Below are 21,115 nucleotides of genomic sequence, written 5' to 3'. Positions count from 1 at the left end.
AGGACGAGATGGTTGGACAGTGTTCTCGAAGCTACCAGCATGAGTTTGACCAAACTGCGGAAGGCAGTGGACGACAGGAGTGCCTGACGTGCTTTGGTCCATGGGGTCACGAAGAGTCAGACACGACTAAACGACCAAACAACAACAACAACAAGCACTTAATACACAGCATTAACAAAAGCTTTGGCATCCCCGCCCCCTGGAAGCACCCTGTTTGATATTAGACTACATAGTGCATATGCACAATGGCTAATCAGAGTTATGCAGGGCTAGTCTTCCAACTGACATGTACATATTGGAACAGAGGTCAGCATGCACAAATTGGAGGCCAACACAGATTTGGTTGTAAAATCTAACAGCAGGGCAGGGCAGTATAAATTGCATGGATCGAGACCACAGGAACTTGGGTCTACACATGTAAGTCTCCGTTAAAACATGACATCTACCACACAAATTGTTCTGGAGTTTGCAGAATGCGGGTAAGCTCGTTAGATCCTGATCTCTTACTACATGTTGACACTACGAGAGGCTATGCTAAACACTACGTTGTTTAGATTTCATTATCACCTAATGTTCATAAATGTATGTCAAGTATATTAGGTGCTATATGCAGATAAAAGTAAATGGGTATGTGCCCTCAGACTCACAAAACCTGCCTATTATTACTCAAGATGCTTCCCTCCCTCAGTACAGTTGAAATTGCCAGATCTTATGCATGCAAATCTCCTGTATTTGCTCTCCTGTTCACTCATGAAGAGGAACAAGTAAGCCTTATCCCTAATGAACTATATGACACCTGGAAAAACAGTGGAGGTTACTTTGAAGATCGGAGCTAAAGTGTCTTTCTGTCTGCTTATGGGTTTTTTTTCTTCAGAGGCAACATGTTCTCTTTCATGTTTTGCAGTAAACTAAATGGTTCTTGTTTGTGGCCATATCTGAATATAATGGTCTGCTACCAGAGGAGGTACATGGGAAACAGCTGTGCCTGTCATGTCAAGTTAAATGTCATGAAATATAAGCACAGGAAGAACTAGTTCTCTAGTCCATTTTTCTTGATCTGGACAAATGGTTCCTAAAACCATATTTTCAGTGTTTTGTTTTTTAACAAACAAACAATGACTTGACAAGATGACAGAGGTTTTGTTAAGCTCAATTTTGATGTTAACACAGTTCCGCCTTTCTCTGATGAGCACCTATATTTAGTTGGGATGGGGGAGTAGTAGCCAGAGCAGGAGATGCTGGCCAGCAAGGTGTCACTGGTGTTTATGACTTTTTCCAGTGCTGATTTGGTACTTATCAAGAGTTGAGGTTGTGCAGTGCAATGCATGTTATGGTTATGTAGTTGAGAGTGAGTGAATGGATGGATGGAAGGAAGGAAGGAAGGAAGGAAGGAAGGAAGGAAGTAGTTTCATATTTTCCAGGGTGAAAGCCTGCTCTGGTATAGAATTCAGCCCCTCTCAAGTGAGAGAAGGGAAGGAGAGTATTTGATGGTACCGGGGATGTGGGACACGAGCCCAGTGCTACTTTAGAGTTTGGGAGAGTAACGTCTATGCATATGGTTTAGAGCAGGCATGTCCAAATGCCATTTTGGGGGCCTAATCCGGTTGGTTTAATCCAGCCCCTGTGGCAGTTTATTTCCTGGGGTAAAATCCCCCCCCAAAAAAGAAACCCAACAACAAAAAGGTCAACAACTTCAATCCTTAAAAAAGGTCAATAACTTTGGTTGGACCTTTGGTCGGCCCTCACAGCCCTTCACTTAATCAAATCTGGCCCTCTTTGAAAAATGTTTGGACACCACTGGTTTAGAGTGGTGTAGATCCATGTGGTTGGTTGATGGATATGTTTGAGGTCTTGAACGATTATACTAGTTGTGTGGAATGGAGCATGAATTGAGTTGGGTTGAGTTGGTTGTATGAATGAATGGTGCGTGTTGTTTTGATGGTAGTTTCACATTATACTGCCTTGTAGTGCTTTTTATCAATATTATTTTTAGGTATATTGATATTGTTTATGTATTCATGTTTTGATGGTACTTATGTGGTTTTGATGGTACTTACTATGTTTAGATGTATATTTATGTATTTTAATCTAGTGTAAACCATTTCAAGATAGTAAGTGATCTGTAAATGGAACCAGTACATACATAAATAAAACAAAGTCAGGGTCGTGTAGTGGTTAAAGTGATGGCCTAAGACTTGAGAGACTCTCCACTCTGCCATGAAGCTCACTAGGTGACCTTGGGCCAGCCACTGTCAATCAGTCTAACCCACCTCACAGGGCTGTTGTGAGGAAAAGCTAGGGAGAGGGAGAACCACGTGCATCACCTTGAGCTCCTTGGATAAAAAGTGGAGAAGAAATGCATTAACAAACACACTAACTAACGAACGAACGAACGAACGATGAAGTCATGTTTCCATGCAGTGTTGCTGTTTGGCATCTATTGAAATCAATGTAGCTGCAGGCTTGTGTGTATGGAATAGGCCTTGTGTTCATGGGAGTGAACTGGGGAAATCACAAACCTAGGCATGCAATAACATGTGCTTTTCTTTGGCATTGCGCCTATGATGATTAAAACTAGGTTCAAGCTCCTGTGTAAGTTTTTGGGTAAACTCTCTGCTTTTTTAAAGTGCGTTTTTTTTAAAACCTGAAATGTAAAACCTCTGAGAACTTGGCAAGAAAGATTTTCCCACTGCAGATAAAAATAAGCAAACAAATATGTATATTGCTGCTTGGTGTTTTTTTAAAAAATATTTTATTTATCAACATATTAGAAAGCAAAGAACCTGTTAGACCATAAAATTGTTTGGGGGTGGGCGAGCATATGTAATTGCTTCATGTATATATTTGTGAGAATCTTATTTTAGAAACAAGTGCAACCCTATGCATATTTACTCTGAAGTGCCCGAAGGGGCAGGGGTACCTTTACCTTTAAGTACTATATACAGTAGGGCTTACCCCAGGGAAGTGTCCATAGGATCACAGATTTCGGCTCTTTTACAATAATTCATATTAGGAATAAAAGCTTTGAGCAACAAAAGAGGAAGGAACACAAACTTGCAGGTGGTCTGGAAAGGTGTGCCAAGTTGGCCGGGTAGGAAGTCAAGAGAGCATATTGAATTATGTGAGCCTCCGAAGCTCCACTGCTGATTTTAATTATAAGGCTTTTATATTAAGAGTTAACGTGCCAATTGATAAACTTTATGCTCTGGTTTCTCCTCAGATAGTACAAATATATTTATAACTATTTTTCCAGGAGTAAAATCCTGGTTCATTGCTGACGTGTTTTGCTTTGTGAGCTTTAATTCCCTGGGTTTCTCCCTACCATTGCACCAAGGGAGGAGCAAAGTGGAAGCAAATACATTGTGTACTAGCATGATGCTTTTTCACAGTGTGGGTTAAGTGAGCCAAGCTTACTGTTATGTGCGAACTTGACCTTTATCAGAGTTCACTTCTTGTTAACCCAAGAGTGTCTGTAAGTGTCCTCTTGATTTTTAACAATGCCCATGATGGTTATCCACAGTTGTCAGGAGGCTGTTTATGAACCAGTGGAGTTGCATTTGAGGACTGTTGATGTGGGATCTCTTCCACATCATTTATTTATTTTTGTCTATTCTCTGCGGAAGGTGGGGGTTGTGCTGCTTTCTGTTCAGAATACATTTTTGGATCTATCCCTTATAAAAATTTGAATACTAAATGGCAACGGAAGTAGAATACAACTTTCAGAATCTGATGTAATTTTGTACAAATCAATATGTTAAGCTGTTATGAGGAGTATATCAAGTTTATGGTATTTTATTGCTTATAATTGGATTTCTCCCTTTCCCCAGTCCCAGTTGCTTATGTTGTCCCTTATTAATTTGATTTGGTTGTTACAGCCTTTTGCCTAAGCATATTAGCCCTCTTCAGACATTCAGCCAAAGACATGCCATAAATGGAATAGAGGCAAGTGATGTACACACCATCTCAGCCCACTTCATCTGTAGGAAGGTCAGGATGAGGCAGGCAGGGACATTGGGACTGAGGGCAGTGCACCTGTACACAAGAATGCTCTCACACCTTCAGCTGAATGCCTGAATGGGACTGTTGTCAGGCCTGTATTCCAGGTTTGTGCTTGCAGATTTCTAGGAATAATTAATTGTGCATGTGTATTCGCATCCTGAGTAGAATGCAACCCGCGTGTGCGCAGGTTGTGATTAGCTGCTTCTGCGCATGCACGTGATGTCATTTTGCGCATATGCCCATGTGCTAGCGGCGAAATCCGGAGGTAATGCATTCCGTTACTTCCGGGTCACCGCGGAGTGTAACCTGAAAACGCTCATCCTGAAGCATATTTAACCTGAGGTATGACTGTATTTTAGAGTAAAGCTGCGTGAATCAGTAAGTTTTTGACAGAGTTAATTTTGAATTGTGGCGTGGCAGTTATGGTCTTGATTTTCCTTGTATTCTTAAAGGAAAACCGAGCGATGCCAGTACAGTCTACATATAATCTGAGATCTTGTGAAAAGGGATATGGTTTCATAATTACTGTTCTCTTCTTTTTCAGCTTCTCTGCGAAAATGTCAAATGGGAGGGTCCTTCATTTTCACCCTTCAATTCTCCATTTTGGAATGCAGTGAGTATTTTGCATACTTTTATTCTGTATCCCAGGAAATTATTTCCCCAGAAGAGTCTTTAATTCCTTTCCATTTTGCATTGCATACAATGTTTCCACCCTCCTTTTCTGTGTCCAGTTCCTTGGCAGCTTAGAGTACATAGTTCTTACTCACGCAGGATTGCAACACACAACTAATAACACCACCTCCCCTTCACCATTGGGCCCCAGGGCTGGTTGTTACAATATAAAATTCTAAATTAAAAACAGTTAAAACAAGTTACAGCCACAAGAGTAGGATGGGTCTTGAAAACAACCTTCTCAGGTGTCAAAGGGCAAGGTGTCTTCAGCATTTGCTGAAAGATGAAGGTGGCAGACACATCTCGGGGGGGGGGGAATTTAACAACACCCTTTTCTGGGGGGCCCTCCCTTGTACTTCTGAGGAGGGCAGAACCACCAAAAGGGCCCACCTTCTGATCTCAACACCAGAGAAGGTCTGTAGGGAAGGAGGCACTCTCAGATTTTGGGGGCTTAAGTCCTATAGGGCTTTATACCTAAACACCTTGAAATGGGCCTGCAAATGAACTGACAGCAAGCAAATCAGTTTTAGAACAACCGTAAGAGTTCCAAAGCCCTAGTCAGCAATCTGACCACTGCATTTTGAACCACTGCATTCAGAGTTATCTTCAAGAGCAGCCCTATGTAGCGCATTGCAGTAATCCAATCTGGAAGTTACCAGAGCATGGAGTACCATAGCCAAGTTATCTCTGTCCAAAAGTGGCAGTAGCTGGTGAAACAGTTGGAATTAGAAATAGGCACTCCTAGCCATCAAGGCCTCCTGGGCCTCAAGTGAGAATGTTGGACCCAGGATTACCTGCAAGCTATAACCATGTTCTGCTGGTTCTCATGAAAAGGGAACTCTGGATGAGGAGGAGGTGGCTTTTGGCTTGGATTTGTTCATGTCGTGCCAAACCACATTGTGTCTGTATCCCAAAGTTATCTTTGGTTTAAATTCCAATGGGCCCAAGTTGTAGGGGTTGTTTTTTAACACTATATGTTTTCATGTGGAGTGGAAAACATGACTGCATTTTTTCCATTGCCATTAATACTTCCCTTTCTTCTTTCCCTTAGGTTGCTGGGACTGCCTAAAGCTAAAATGCTATGTGCTTACAATCCTAGTAAGGATAAAGATGTTATAGTGAATTCAATGTTTACAGCTACTAGGCATTTTCATGTGTCTCCTGTTCATAGCAGGGTGAGTGCTGATGTACTTTTGGAAACTATGCTAGGGCAGAGTGCCAGAGTTTCGTGCTTTCCTTGGCCCTAAAGCGTTAGCTAACTGGTCTTTCTTTCCTACTTTCCCAGCCATCAGCTTGTTCTTGGTCTTCCCATTTATTTCTATTAGGGCTGAGCTGAACATTTCCCCATACTTTTTCGGTACGGAAAAAAAATGCTTTCTGTGTCCTTCAGAAGTATCTAACTTTTACTGTTGCTCGTTGCTTTTTCAGCCCCTGTTGCTTGTGGCTTCACCTGCATTTGGATTCCAATATTTTATTTTCTAACAGTGGGGTATTTTTTTTACACATGTAGCTTGTTTAAACTATGATTTGTTGAAACGAGCCAAGGCCAAACTGTGGTTGTTTCAACAAACAATCGTTTAAACTTATGAGAGTTCCCAGTTTGGATGTAATGATATGCTCCTTTAAAGTTTATGTTTCCAATTTCCTCCTTGTGCTCTGGAGCCAGAGGAGAGGGCTAGGGGAAGCATGCAAACCCAAGCTCATTCATATCATAGCTGTCAACCTTCCCCTTTTTTGGGGCGGGAAATTTCCTTATTCCAGTGCCGTTTCCCACTGCTTCCTGCTGCTATCCCGGATTGTTAGATGTCCCATAGACTGTCCCCAGGACTGGTGAGGCTGCTGTTCCCTTATTTTCGAGGCTGCTGATCCCTTATTTTCAAATCTGAAAGTTGACAGCTATGATTCATATCATGCTAAACCATGATTGGGTTGGGTCCAGACTGTATCTCTGTAAGTAAAGTGACCTGCAGTCCTGGTTTAAGTTAAATAGTGGTGGTTATATAAGTTTGGATGCATTGGCAAGCTACTATGGTTTGCCGCTAACCATGATTAAAAGCTTCTCATTGTGGCGTGTAGGAAAAGGGAGGAGGGGGCATATGAGCCTGGGGTTCCTGGTTGTTTCGGATTATAATGCTAAGTCATGTTTTAGTGCTGCATTTGAAGCCAGCTTCTGTCTTAGCATGCAGTCTCTTGATAGCTGCCCCTCCTTGTTTCTTATTGCTCTTCAGACTACATATAGGAAGGTGAAAGGCAGCATGGCAACTATGGACCACTGTCACTATATTTAGTCTAGTGGGGCAAGGGGTGGGTGGTGACCCACTTTTAAAACTTTACAAGTTTGTAATAAAATTAATGCAATTAATTCTATTGAACACCAGATACTTTTATTTTATCTGTAGGTGATTCCAGCAATGGGAAAAAATTGTTTCAGAGTACTGTTTCTTCCATTAGAAGAAGGCAGTTTTGAAAGTACATTATTTATAAATACCTCATCTCATGGAATATTTTCATATCAGGTAATCTTTTGTTCATCAGCTTGAGATTTAGAAGGTAATTTGTTTTTCAAATGACGTAATAGCGGGCAAAACCAGGAAACATTGCCAGCAATTCTTGGTCATGAATAAATAATACTTGCAGAGAGCATTATGATTTCCAAGGGACTGAAGCTATAAGGGGTCTGTTCCTCTGGTCCCAAATGGCTTTAAAAGTTTCTACGTTTGTGTTGGAGAAGAAACAAGTGGGCGACTTTCCCCTCTGGTAGTTGAAGACAACCATCCTGTAGGTACATTTTCAAGTAAGCCTTTCTAACCTGGAAAAAAATAAGATTTGTATTCCATGTTAAGCATTACAAACAATTAAATACAGTAGTTCTAAAAGTATATGTAACCCTACTTGGCCATGATTTATTTGCTGCTACAGAAAAAAAGTGTAGAGACATCCAGAAAATCTGTGTTACACAGATTATACAAGGAATTATGCCTCAGTTTTATAACTGAAGGTCTTCCTGTGCTGTACCTCAGTAGGTTGGAGAACTGAAGCAATGCTGCCATTGTCTATGCAGTGACGTCTGGATCTTATAGCACATATCGCTTGCTGGAGCCAGGATGACTGCAGTGTACTACACAAAGCCTTCCTGCTCCTTCCAAACCTTGGACGTGGCATGATGAGTTAAAGACTCCTCAGTTGAAGCAGAGGCAGGGTGTGGCTGTGCCTTTGCTCATGGTCCCTGTGCAGTAAGGCCTGCATTGTATTTGAATGGCAGTTGCTGAGCAGCACAAGCAGGAGACTGCTATTGCACATGTGTCATTCTTGCTCGCTTCCCATACACATTTTATTGACCATGTAAGAGGGCATAATGTGACTAGATGGACTTTGGTTTGAACCAGCACGGCTCTTGGCATTCACTATGATCTCAAACTTTGTATGCAAAATTTGGTGATGTACACCATGTGTATATAAGACAATTTGGGATCTTTGTTCATTATTTACTTGTTAAATTTGTATACCGCCCTATGCCCGCAGGTCTCAGGGCGGTTGCAACATAAAATCACAATATAAAAACATGAAACACATAATAAAAATAAAACCAACCCAATAAACACACACACCCTTCAGTTGCATTCACTTCAAAGGGACTAGCAGAAGAGAATTTTCTCAGTGATTTGGATTGTGTCACAGGTTTGCACACACTCTACCTCTTGGATCAATAACACTTCATTGATAAACTGAAGGGATCTGTAAGGAGTTCTAAAAAAAACAGTTTACTGTGGAATTTGTGAATAAAATTTTAAAATAACAGAGAAACAAAAGGTCAGTAACATTTAAGTGGGCTTTAAGAAGAAGAAATAAATAATATTTACTTGTGTATAATAGTATAATAATATAATATAATATAATATAATATAATATAATATAATATAATATAATATAATATAATATGCTTTTAAAACTTGGGCCTTCATCATAAAAGTTTCTAAATAATTGCATATCTAATACAAAAGTTTCCTTCACCTTTTTCTTATGTAAAACTATGTGCTAAATGAAGTGCTTCAGATGTTTGAAGTATTAGAAAACTGCAGCTGATACTCAGTTGCTCTTGTGACATCTGGTGTAGTTATTAATTTGAATTGTTCAGGCAGCAATACCCAAGATCCCCAAATATAGTATACATTCTTCTGTTTTTAGCCCCCCTCTTTTGTTTATAGCACCCATCTCATGAATAAGTGCTAGAAATACTTTCCCACAGCCTCACCAACACTTCTGAATAAACATGCACTGAAAGTCATGCAAATAATGCTGGAGGAGGTTCCTTCACATCTGTCTGCTGTTCCCCTGTGATCACCTCTCTTGCAGCCACCAACCCACCCACCCACACTGCATCTGCTATGCCCATTTCCCTTTTTTGCATGTACTAAGGCAAATGAATGAGTTCTAGGCTTCAGAGATCGTAAAGTTGTAAATAATAATAATAATTTTAAAAAATTGCCATGTTAATTTTTGTGAAATGGTAATCTCACTTGCATTGTGTCTGAGGTGGCAAAGCCTCTGGTTCTTCTTGACCAAGCAACTGTGGCTACCCTGGAATGTTAATTTACTCTAGTAAATTTCCTGCCACTGGTGCCTTCACTCCTCTTGATTCTCTTCAGTTGCCTTAGGAACCAAACAGTCCAGCTTCTGTGAGGGAAGGGGAAATTGTCCGTTTGGTTTGGATTATTGCCGCAGAGATATATATATATATATATATACATACATTATTATTTTTTTGCTTTCTCCAAGTCCTAGTTCATAAGAGCTCAAGAGAGGGGATTTTTGTGTAACACTTGTCAGAAAAGTGGACTTATGGAACCACAATCATTAGTTTAAAAGACTGTTCTGTCTTTGATCTCCTTGCTTCAGTTTTATAACTTGCACTGCAGAACCACTTGAGCAAGAATTACTAGGAGATTATCTTCCCTCTTCCTTAGAAATCTCATATAGAAAGCCACTGTCCAAGTAAAATACTATATAACCATCTAAATAGCAGAAACAAATGTTAGTACACTTATCTTTCAGTTTCCCCTCAGCAGCCTATTTGGAGACTTCTGTCACATTATTCATTGTGAAAGTTCTATTCACATTTTAATGCATCTTTTGCTATTTGATGCATAAAATGCCTAGATTTGTTCTTACTCTTTTTATGTTTATCAGACCTGGCCCAGGTAGATGAAAAGTGGTTTTAGGAATGGCATATAAAATTGTCTAAAATGGTTCAATATGGTAGCTGTGGTCTGGACATTTTTTTTTAGTTCATTCTCAAACAAAAATCGCCTTCACTCTGAATTGACATTGTGATGTCACCACATGCCATATCTTACTGACCACATGGCATTAATATAATCACATTGACTGTCATCCCCAATTGCCTGGAATCACCTAGTGAAGCAGAACCTTTCCCCCAATTTTTAAAATATTGCTGAAGAAGCAATAAACAGGGGAAAAAATGTTGTAAACCATTGTGCAGAGAGGCCTTGCACTCTGGAAATGTTTTTATATATGAACATTTGGTGCAGGTGTATTACTGAATAATTTCAATATATTCTGCTATTTTAGCATGTAACATGCTAAAGCATGTTATTTTTGTTTGAAAATAGTGAATGTAATGTACTGTTTTACACCAGGTCTTTGGAACAGGAACTTCAAGGACCATTTCAGAAGACTCTAGAAAGCAGCTAGCAAATACTTATTTACTGCTTCCACATATCAACAGTATCCAGATCTCACAGACACTGGTATAGTAACTTTTTTTTAAAAAGGTTATATTTTAGGGACCATGTAAGGTTGCTTTGTTTTTCAAAAAGAACTGTACCTCAGCTTTCTGTTTAATGTTAATGGAAATGGTACCATGGGGTTTTAAGGGCTATTGTTGTTGATTCTTGGCAGAATATTGTAGTGGGGAGGGAGATAGTAGTATTGTTGATAGCATCTCGCTCTGCAACAGTACAAATGGAGGAACAATAATCATTCCTGTGAGTTGCACAATTGACCACTTACCAATGAAACCCCAGGTACTATGCACACATGTCCTTGTTTCATTTCCTGCATTGCCCTTTGCTGCTCTCCAGTACAATGGTACCTATGGTTGCAGACACGATCCGTTCGGGGTGCCATTTGCACCCCGAAAAGTCTGCAACTAGTGCTGTGCTTCTACGCAAGTGTGGAGCAGGATAGAGCGCTTCTACGCATGTGTGAAGCATGCAGAACGCTTCTGCACATGCACTTGGGGCGAAACCCGGAAGTATACACTTCTGGGTTTGCCGCGTTTGCAACCCGAAAATCCGCAACGTGAAGCAAACACAACAAGAGGTAAGACGGTACACTAGAAGTAGCTGCTCTTTGGAATAACAATATTTCTTACTTCTCATTGCTGATTATATATAGATTTGTAGGCAAATGGAAGTACAATAACAAAACAAAACAAAAATTGTATACCAGGCAAAATGTATGGAAGTAACCTTCATTCTTCATGCCCTATAACAAACACTCAACCCCCCCCCCCAAAAAAATCTGGCCCACCAGCCCCAAAATGTTGGTAAACCCTGATGTGGACCAAACAGACAGGCTGTGCAGATCAGAAGAGGCCAGGATTTGAATAAGCTCCTTTGTGTATTCCAAATCTATGGCCACACACACAATGTCTTGTGATAAACCCTTGAGAATAGAGTATTTAATTTCAGCATCTTGCTTTTCTCTCCGGATCATTCTCTACCTGCTCCCCACCCCACCAACCCAAGAAAAAAGAAACAGGCAGAGAGAAAGCAACACATTCTCTCCACTTCCTCTTCACTTCACTCCACTTCAAGGCTCAGATCAGCAGCTCGCATAGCAGTCTGAGCTTTAAAAAGCACCTAGAGGTGAAAGAGGAAGTGGGGAGAGGGCATCAGATAAACCAGTTTCCTCCCCCTAGTTCTATGTATTTCTCGAGGGGAATAGGTAACCGCCTCATGATTAGTGTGTGTGTGAGGGGCGGGGGGTGGGGGACTCGAGGTCTTGCAGTCAGCAGGACAAATCCTGCGCCGTGCCATTGTGTCCAGTACTATTTCCAGCATTTCTTGGCATTCAAAATTAGTGTGTTTTTTTAAGAGTGTTGCTCAGGGTCTCTTTCCTAACTTTGCCACAGCAAATAAATTTTAAAATTTAAAGAATTGTCCAGTAGCACCTTAGAGACCAGCTAAGTTTGTTCTGGGCATAAGCTTTCATGTGCATGCATACTTCTTCAGATACCATGCACACAAAAGCTTATACCCAGAACAAACTTAGTTGGTCTCTAAGGTGCTACTGGATATTTTCAAATTTTATTTATTTATTTCGACTGTGTCAGAACAACACAGCTACCTACCTGAATCCTTTGCCACAGCAAGTTTCTTTCATATTGTGACCCAGCTCCTCATTTGTACATTAAAATAAAAATAAAAATCTGGTGTTAAAATATTGTTGTTAGAATCTTCGAAGTCAAATAATCTTGAAATCTACAGCTAAAGATTAGGCTAGTTTTTCTCTAATGGTTGCTAGGCCAGTGCCAGCTGGGATGTCATCTTGCTGAGTTTATACTTGAAAACTTGACTGGAAGCATTACATGCATTTTATAAAGGGAGAAGCTATGTGAGCGCAAAAACAAACATGCCTACTGTTAGTGAAATGTGTAACAATGCTTGTGGGTCTTCCTTGTTGGGAAACATCTGTGTAATTGTTCTGCTGCTTGTCCAGCAGCAGCAGCAGCAATGATTATTATAATCTGGTTTGAGCCACTTTTTATGTGTCTGCTTTGCACAGAGCAAAGTTTTGTTTGCAAGTATTTAAAACACACACAGAGGAAAGGATGGATTTGTATTTTTTTATCCCTTAAAGTTACTTTAAATGCTTTATGAAATTATTGCAAACTCGATCACTGGCTCTGCCTGCTGTGGCAGAAGCAAGGGGAACAGGTTTGCTATATTAAATGTGGCAACAGAAGTGTACTGGCTTTAGTGTTAATAATACTAAGGCAGTTTATTCTGTAACAAAACAGCAACATAGAAGATACTCTGTTCTTCGTTGGCACGAAGATGTTCTGCAATTCTTATTGCATGGATAAGTGGCTGTTCATTGTGAATGTTTATGTGAAGGTTTCTGATGGTTCTCATGTATCTATAACTGACAAAACCATTTATTGTTCCCACCTTTTGACCTTGAATTCCTGCAAAATGTGGTGGGTTTAAGAGAAGAAATTGAGATTCACGTTTGAAAAAAAGAACCAGCAAATAATTAAACAGTTAAATAGTGGTATGATTAGATGTTCTATAGCTCCCCCTCATGGGTATTTGAAAGGATTCTTAACCAGAAAATAAATTGGTATAATGTAAAGCTGACTTTGACAATGGTACTGTTCATTAGTGAATTTAATTTCAAAATACCTGATTTATATAGGGTATACAATTTCTAAGTATCCTTGAGGACCAAATTCAGGACCATAAGTTGGCATATTTGTTTGAAAATAGATCTGTTTTTTGGCGTATGGTTGAATTTGCTAAAATATTTTAGGTATGTAGCAATGCAGTCAACCACGTAAAACACAGAACGCAACTATAAAAAGTTGTTAGAATTATATAAATGTCAGGGCTGGGTTTTTTTAATGCTGATAATAAAAATGTAGAGTTCGTTATCACATTTATTATAACACTTTTATCTAAGGAGCTCGAGATGGCGTACATTGCTTTCCCCCTCCCATCTTCACAATTACTCTAGCAGACGGACAGACACTGGTTCAAATTTACCCAGTGAGCATCACAGCCAAGTGGGGATCTGAAACCTGGTCCTAGTCTAATGTTCTAAGCACTTCATCACACTTCTACACACCATACTGGTTTGACCTTCTTTCAGACTGTGGTTTTTGTTTGTTTGTTTTTCCAGGCAGAAACTAGGAATGTCAGTCACTTAAAAGTTCGTCTTGAATGCCGATTACTTAACAAATTGTATCAGCATTTTAAGGTACGGTGTATACTTTTCTTCCTAAATCAGAGACTACACCAGCCACACACAGCTAACCTAGTTGAGCTGGACTCAGCTGTGGTCTTGAAGTAGCCTTTACTTACTGTTTTGGGGGCATCAACATATATGAACAAGGGTGAATCCTTAAGGCTAATTCAGGATATTTTAGCTTCTGTGACAACTTTAGGTCTATTCCATGGAACAGCTAACCCAGGGTATGGATGCTTTGGTTGAGATTCCTGCAGAGCAAGGGGTTTTACTAGATGACTCTTGGGGGTCTGTTTCAACTCTACCGTTCTGTGATTCTATGTGACACTGCACTGGGAAGTAGGTGCTTAAGTGATATTGTATGCTGAGATTACTCTGTCATTGGAGCATTACCTCCTCAAAGCAATGATCCCTTTCATCCTGTGTATGCTGGCATAATGAGCAAGTTACATTGGTACACTATGTAGTGCATTGAATTCTTTGGGAATTTCCCCCATTAATCTTGCCAACTGTGATCTGACTGGCATCGTTCACTTTTTGAATTGCAGCCTGTCTTTGGCCGTTAAGAATGTCTTAGGCCAAATCTGATGCTGACCGTGCAAAAAGCCATAACATCATTCTGAGAACTATGTCTTAGCTGTGCTATTTTTATGGCTGCATGCCATCAAGTAGATCCAATCTAGATGGTGAATGGCTCAATGAATCCATGCAGTTCCAACCTGAATATTGTTGTCTTTATAAGGAAGACAACAATATTCGGGTTGGAACTGCATGGATTCATTGAACCATTCACCATCTAGATTGAATATTGCTTATCCCCAAATCTTTGCTTATTCCCAAATCTTTTCTCTACGGGAAATTATCAACTACCGTATTGACCTAGGCTCTATCTGCTCACAGTAACTTTAATTCAGTGTATCTGTTTTCTTCCAGCATGACTGCTTCCTCTTTACATTCTGCCTCTTTATCTCTATCATACACAACTTAGAAAACCACCCTGCCTATTTTAGAACATAAATTCTGTAATTTCCTGATTGCTTACATCGAATATATACATACAATCTATCATATATTTAAAGAAGTCCAGTATAAGGCAGACTCTCATCAGTGTGGCCTGAAGATTAGCTCAAAGTTTTTTGTCACCAGTTCCCACATTTTACCATTCATAGGAGCCAACTCCTAGGGGACAAGTGGTTTTCGCGCCCCCCCATAAAATAATTGAGGGGGCTGCCCACCTCAAGTTGATGGGCACTGCCATTCAGTGGTGTGCATGCACTTCATCATGTGATCGATTATGTAGGGTGGGGTTTACCTGCCCCCCTCCCAATATTTTATTCAAGTTGGCACCCCTGTTACCATTCCATGTCAAGAAGTTCCTAACAGTTAAAGGGCACACTCTTACTGGAATATAGTTTTGTAGATTAAGAAGTGGAGGTCTGCCTTGTCCACTGTCCATATATGACTATAGATATTAATTCTCTTTTGAAGGTGCTAAACTAACTTTTAGAAGAAATATATAATGGTCATGTTAGAGAACTGTGTGTACTTGTCTATTTACACTTATGTACCCACCCATCATTTTTGTTTCCTTAACTCTGTATAGCTAGAGGATTTCCAGTGCAGAATGTGCAGAGGAACAGTATTTATCCTAAAGAGGCAGAATGTATATCATGATGTCCCATTGGTGTGCATTTGTAGCAGAACATTATTCCCTAAATTAGTATAACTTTCCCTTCAGATTCCCAGTAAAACATCTCCTCTTTTGGCATGCTAGACACCAGGATTTTTTTAAAGGGACCATAGCAGGTTAAGTCTTGCAGTTCTGAATGAATCATTCTGATTGTTCTCATGTGAATAATTTTTTGGATTTCCCTTTCTGTTTTGCATTAGAGTTGCTGCTTTGCATCTGATGGCCTAATGCTGCTAGAGATAAGCTTAATGGTCAAAATGGAAAATATGCAACATGAATTTGTGGACCTTAGACAGTACTTACTGGAAAACCTTTTTGTAGTTTATGTAGCAATGGACAAAACACACACCTCTGGTAAGTCCAAGATGTGACTGCATGTATGTTTCATTGATATAGTATGTTCTTGCAGCAGTGGACAAAAATATGGTTTGACCTTTTGACTGTTATTCTTTTTTTGAACAGACGATTCCCCAGTAGTCTTGTATGTGTTGCATTCAGGGAGCAACCTTCTTTATGTGCAGGTAACTTTTTAAAAAATATATAATTTAATACAAGGGTTCTTAACTTGTGGTCCAGGGAACCCCAGGGAGTCCATGGATGGCTTCAGGGGTTTTATGAACCAGGTGCAATTTATTCCACCCTGCATGTAAAATTGTGTATGTATATGTTTGTGTGCATTTTTCTGGGAAATGAGTCTATAGCTTTTATTAGATTCCCAAAAGGGATCCACGTCTGATTGTTTAGAGTATCATAATTAGCTTAAGAACTATCCTTGGGTGAATGTAGATGATTTGAGATTTGATCTGACAAATTGCAGTTTAAATTGTCGTGAAGATGAACTTCACAGCAGTTAAGGCAGTTATAGCATTATACTAATGTAATGTGATTTCTTTGTAGGATGTAAAACACTTGTCACAGGAAGGAAAATTTTCTGTGCAGTTTGAGCCAATATTGCTGCCATCACTGACCACAAATTTCACAAGAGTTGCTTCTGTTGTTTGTAAAGGTACAGTGTATTCAATACAACATAGTCTGATGTCTACCTTCCCCATTATACCATATGACAAAGTGTAATAAAGAGGATATGGCATGTAACAGATACACTTCCTGAAGATTATATATTAAGTGTCTGTTTTCATGACCACTTCTAGCACATCTGTCGCCCACCCCACGCCACCCAAAAAAGAGAGATAAAGTTCAGGACATCTTGAAGCCATGGAATAAACATTTTTCTGTGCAGTGGTGTGTGGGGAGATGAAATAATTGCATTCTTGTCAGAAATAATTGCATTCTTGTCAACTTAAGCTTACACGCTTACCTGCTGGTAGCTCACACAAAATTTGATGGCACTTAGTGCTGTGCTGTAAATCTGTTATGTGCAACGTACTTAAAACACAATGTTATGTACTACGTTTATGAAATTTACAAATGCCTTGGTTTTATTCATAAACAAGGACAAGTGCTTTAGGAGTGTGCACAGATCTCAAGATTTGGCTTGTATTTCAGCATTAAAAAATAATTCCATTTTATTTCTGAGTCACTCTGTGCAACTTTGCATTTCAATCTGTAATTCTCCTCCTCCAGCACTTGCTATAGAACTGCAGTCTGCTGACATTCCACATTACCTAACAATGCACTGGTGTTCATCAGTTGGGGAAAGAAGCTCTTAAAATTGTAGTAAATGAATGGGCTATGGGCTCACATTATTGTGATGCAGAAACAGAAGAAGGAATTCAGTAGTATAGCCTGATTGCACATAACAGGGCTGATGTGAGTAAGCCCCATTGAAGTCAGTGGAACATGCTTCTGGAGTTAACCTGCAAAAGCTCAGGCAAGAAATCTCTCATAACCAGAGAGATTTAGTCATCCTGAACCCACATTTGTTTGATTTGTATCACATTCCATCCCAATCAATAATATATCCTGAGATATTGGCATAACTGTGCAGGAAAAATGGAATCCTTTGAACACCCAATAAAACATCAAAATGTAGATAAGGCTGACTCAAGAGCACTGCATATAGCTTCCTTAGAATAACAACCTTCTCAGACTATATACCGTATTTTTCGCTCTATAGGGCGCACTTTTTCCCCTCCAAAAATTAAGGGGAAATGTGTGTGCATCCTATGGAGCGATTGCAGGCTCCTTGGCTTCAGCAATAGCAACGCAAAGCCTCCGGAGGCTTCGCGTTGCTTTCACTGAAGCCTGGAGAGCGAGAGGGGTCGGTGCGCACTGACCCCTCTCGCTCTCCAGGCTTCAGGGATAGCCGCCTGAAGCCTTCGGAGTGCAGCAGGAGGTCCCGCTGCGCTCTGGAGGCTTTGGGTTCCTTTTGCTGAAGCCGGGAGAGCAAGACTCTCCCGGCTTCAGCAGAGAGGGAGAGCTGCGCAGCGCCCCTTCAGCCAAGCGGGAGAAGAAATGGAAGGGGCTCCATTTTTCTGCTGCTTTGCTGAAGGAGCGCTGAGCAGAGAGGGGGAGAATTTTTTTTTCTTGTTCTCCCCCTCTAAAACAGGGTGCGTCTATTAAAAAGTGTGTGCTACAATAAGATGTCTGTTTTCCTTGGCACAGGTACATTGTGTGGCCCTGGAAGCAATCACATTGCTAATGAGAGGACGAATCTGTTAGACAGTACAGCTTTGCCAAAAGCATGCCATTCCCATCCTGTAATGGAAGGGTGAGTTTTTTTTGTTTAATGCTGCCATTTTAAATTATTAAACATATACCAAAGCAAAGAAGTTGAGAACACTTTTTGAAGTCCATGCTGTATATAGTAGTTTGTGTGAAAACAGATGGGTGTTCTAGCTCTGGGCTAGTTCATGTGGCAGAGTGCAAGTGACTTGCAGGGCTTCTTTAAATGTCATGGAGCTCTACAAATCCCACTTCCACATTACATATCCAGGGCATATAGAGATTTCCATGTGCTGTTGTCTCTCTTGAGAGACAATGGAAGAGTACACCTTTGGGGGTAAAGTCAAACTGTTGGAGAGGTGGTTGTAGAGACTAATAAGGGGAAGCCCTGTTTTATAGCAGCTGGGGCAGGTGAAGATGTCTGGCTTCACTGTTAGTAATACACCATGGCATTTCTTCTCTCTGCACTTCTCCCAGTGGTCACTGCTGTGGATACATGACCTCTCTTTCTGTCTCCAGACACTGCAGTTGTCCACAAGTGATTTCCACATGGCAGAGTTAATGTTGCCAGCCTTCATGTCACATTTGCAGACATCTTTGTAACACAGAGTGTCGCACAGCGGTAAATTAATCTCGCAGAGTCTTCTTTATAAACAGAATAGAACTTGAGAAAATAAAGTTGTTCATAAACAGTATAGTCAAAGAGCATACACAGAGTGCTCATAGCAGCTATCTAACTCTTCACAGAGGCATTGTCTTAGTTACTGATTAACTGGAGTCCTGGAGCCACTCTGTCTGCCTTAAACAATACAGATACACACACTCGCTGAGACACACAGGCACTCACTGACTGACCGAGGCCCATAGAGAGGCTGGCTACTTTTATAGGGCACTCAAGATGAGTCATGTTACAGCTATCAGGCTTGAATGATTGTATAGGTCTTGTAGGCCTTGCCTTACTTCTCCTGCTCTTAAGAACCTTTGTCTCATGACACAGAGTTGGTTGGCCAGCAGGCCTGGTTCCTGAAGCCAGCCCATCTTTGGGGATCCTGCCATATTCCATTTTGTGTACATGACCAAGCCAGCTTATGTATGAGGTACACTTCCAATGTAGTGGATCTAGGGAAAGAAACACAAGAACCTCAGGTGTTTACCACATGCTATGTTCTCAGATGTTCTACTTAGGGAGTGTGCATAGTCACACTCATCACGTGATGTCCTGGCTCATGTGGAAGACATAGTTCAAATCAAATAGCATGGATAGAAGTTTCTTCCTCACCTTCAAATAGGCTTTCAGTGAAATCAGTTCACATATTCACCTGTGATGCAAATGATGTATGCAGATGTGAAGCAGCCCTATCTAATTTGTGATCTTACCGTTATATTTACTTTGATTTCGTCCATTTGAATAATTCCTAATGCAACTTCCAGGGAATGCTACTCTTACCAGGTGGTTTATAATTCTGAAAAATGTATGTATATGCACACGCAACAATACAGAAATATAATCAAATAAGACAATATTATTTGATAAACAGCAATAATAAAAAGGTACGCTTTAAAGATCCCGGTTAGACCATAAGTCTGGGTGTGATTTTTTGCAAGTAAATAACATTTAGCAGTGAACTGTTTTCTGTCTACAGGTATGTTGGAATCGATCCATTTGCAACGGTATTTTATATAGAACCACATCGCAGTATTTCTGCATCTTGGTTAATATGGTTTACCAACAATTTTGATTTTAGCATTGTGCTAAATGACGTATATGTTTCAAGAGAAACAAAGGATATTTTAAAGGTGAGTTTTTCTTGTAAGCCTCACTTGGTACTTTCCCTTAAACAATTAGCAATGTATATCAGCATCCCATTCATTAAAATCTCCATTTATATACTGGGCATGTGTACTCAGCCCTAAAAAAAAAAGAATCACGTCAGAAGAACCAAGAAAAGTTTAAATTGTGTTGCTGGTTGATAAATTGTGAACAGTTATATTAAACTGCTTGTTTTGTATTTATTTTAGTCTGCTAGTTGTGGAATTTGGGAAGAGCTTATTCAGGACATAAAAGTCCCAAGCTGACCAGATGAAGATAGTAGCTTATCTTCCCATTTCTGTATTCTGAAATGTTGCCAGGCATTGCCTGCACATTTTTTGAATCTTTCCTCATGGCAGGCTTGAGGCTGTCTGGGTGCCGATTTTTTCACCCATTACCAAATTCCATACATGCACAGCATGACTGTTAAGGAATGCAAGCAGCCCTGCTTATACATGAATAATTAGATAAATTTCTTTAGCTAGGACCCAATCTGCCACTCCCCTGTGTATTATTAGAAGCAGAAGATAACAAACGGAGCAAGATTTTTCATGTAGATGTACTTTATATGCACTTGGTTTGATCTGATGTTTTTTGCCATTAGGTTCTGAACTTCACAGATCCTTTGACTCTACCTCCAGGATGTTGGAATGTGTTTTCATTGAAACTCCACATCAAAGAATCAGTAACAAGTTTATTTTCCAATATTTTTGTGGCCACAAATATTGGAGTGATATTCGAGATACCGCTGCAAATTTATTCTGCTTTGTCCCAGGTAGTATATTGAATTGCATATGTTTACAGTAGTATATTCTGATTTGCATATTTTACAGATCATAGAGTAGTAATTAATTTTTGAAGTGATACTATCTTTTCAGAGTATTAGATTTTTGGGAGGTTTATCCAGATTTTAAGTTAGGAAAATGTCGTTAGGAAAATGGTTGAATGAAGTCTTAATTTACACACAAAGTCACTGGAGCATCAAATATTCCTTCTGAATTCATTTTGTATTGTATTGAATAGGGTGCAGAACTCAAACTAGGATACTATGGAACACTTTGCATATTATTTTAAGTGGTGGAAATTAAAGTGCACATGATTCTGAAAGCTAGTGGAGATTGTTTAAGGTGCAAGCACTTTTCACAACTTCCATCTAATGTGCAAAGTGGCTTGATTCCCCACCCCCTCTTTAATTGTTTGTATTTTTAAAAACATTGGGTGTGGGGAAATATTGAAAACCATAGAATTGTTCTTTGCATGCTGACTTAAATACAATCATAGATTTGAACAGTTGGAAGGGACCCAAGGGTCATCTAGTCTTACCCCTT

At 39.9% G+C, this 21,115-nt stretch overlaps 1 protein-coding gene across 16 annotated transcripts in view; it reads left to right on the top strand.

Moving 5' to 3' along the window:
* Window positions 1–21,115, top strand: part of TMEM131L (transmembrane 131 like) — a 68,240-nt gene that overhangs the window by 27,253 nt on the left and 19,872 nt on the right. For 8 of the 16 annotated variants that reach the window (XM_083755319.1, XM_083755318.1, XM_083755317.1 and 5 more), the window contains exons 4-14: window positions 4,544–4,612; window positions 5,723–5,846; window positions 7,071–7,187; window positions 10,329–10,439; window positions 13,597–13,674; window positions 15,553–15,706; window positions 15,815–15,873; window positions 16,250–16,358; window positions 17,918–18,023; window positions 19,621–19,774; window positions 20,392–20,562. In XM_083755319.1, the coding sequence (XP_083611445.1) occupies window positions 4,544–4,612; window positions 5,723–5,846; window positions 7,071–7,187; window positions 10,329–10,439; window positions 13,597–13,674; window positions 15,553–15,706; window positions 15,815–15,873; window positions 16,250–16,358; window positions 17,918–18,023; window positions 19,621–19,774; window positions 20,392–20,562 (1,252 nt within the window). The remainder of the gene's footprint in view (window positions 1–4,543; window positions 4,613–5,722; window positions 5,847–7,070; window positions 7,188–10,328; window positions 10,440–13,596; window positions 13,675–15,552; window positions 15,707–15,814; window positions 15,874–16,249; window positions 16,359–17,917; window positions 18,024–19,620; window positions 19,775–20,391; window positions 20,563–21,115) is intronic. The other 8 variants (XM_083755320.1, XM_083755309.1, XM_083755307.1 and 5 more) reach the window with 1 other exon arrangement.

The sequence above is a fragment of the Podarcis gaigeae genome (genome assembly GCF_964106915.1).
Source record: "Podarcis gaigeae genome assembly, chromosome: 9".
NCBI classification, from domain to species: Eukaryota; Metazoa; Chordata; class Lepidosauria; order Squamata; family Lacertidae; genus Podarcis; species Podarcis gaigeae.
The sequence above is the reverse complement of the archived record's forward strand: the minus strand, read 5'-3'. Positions and strand labels throughout refer to the sequence as shown.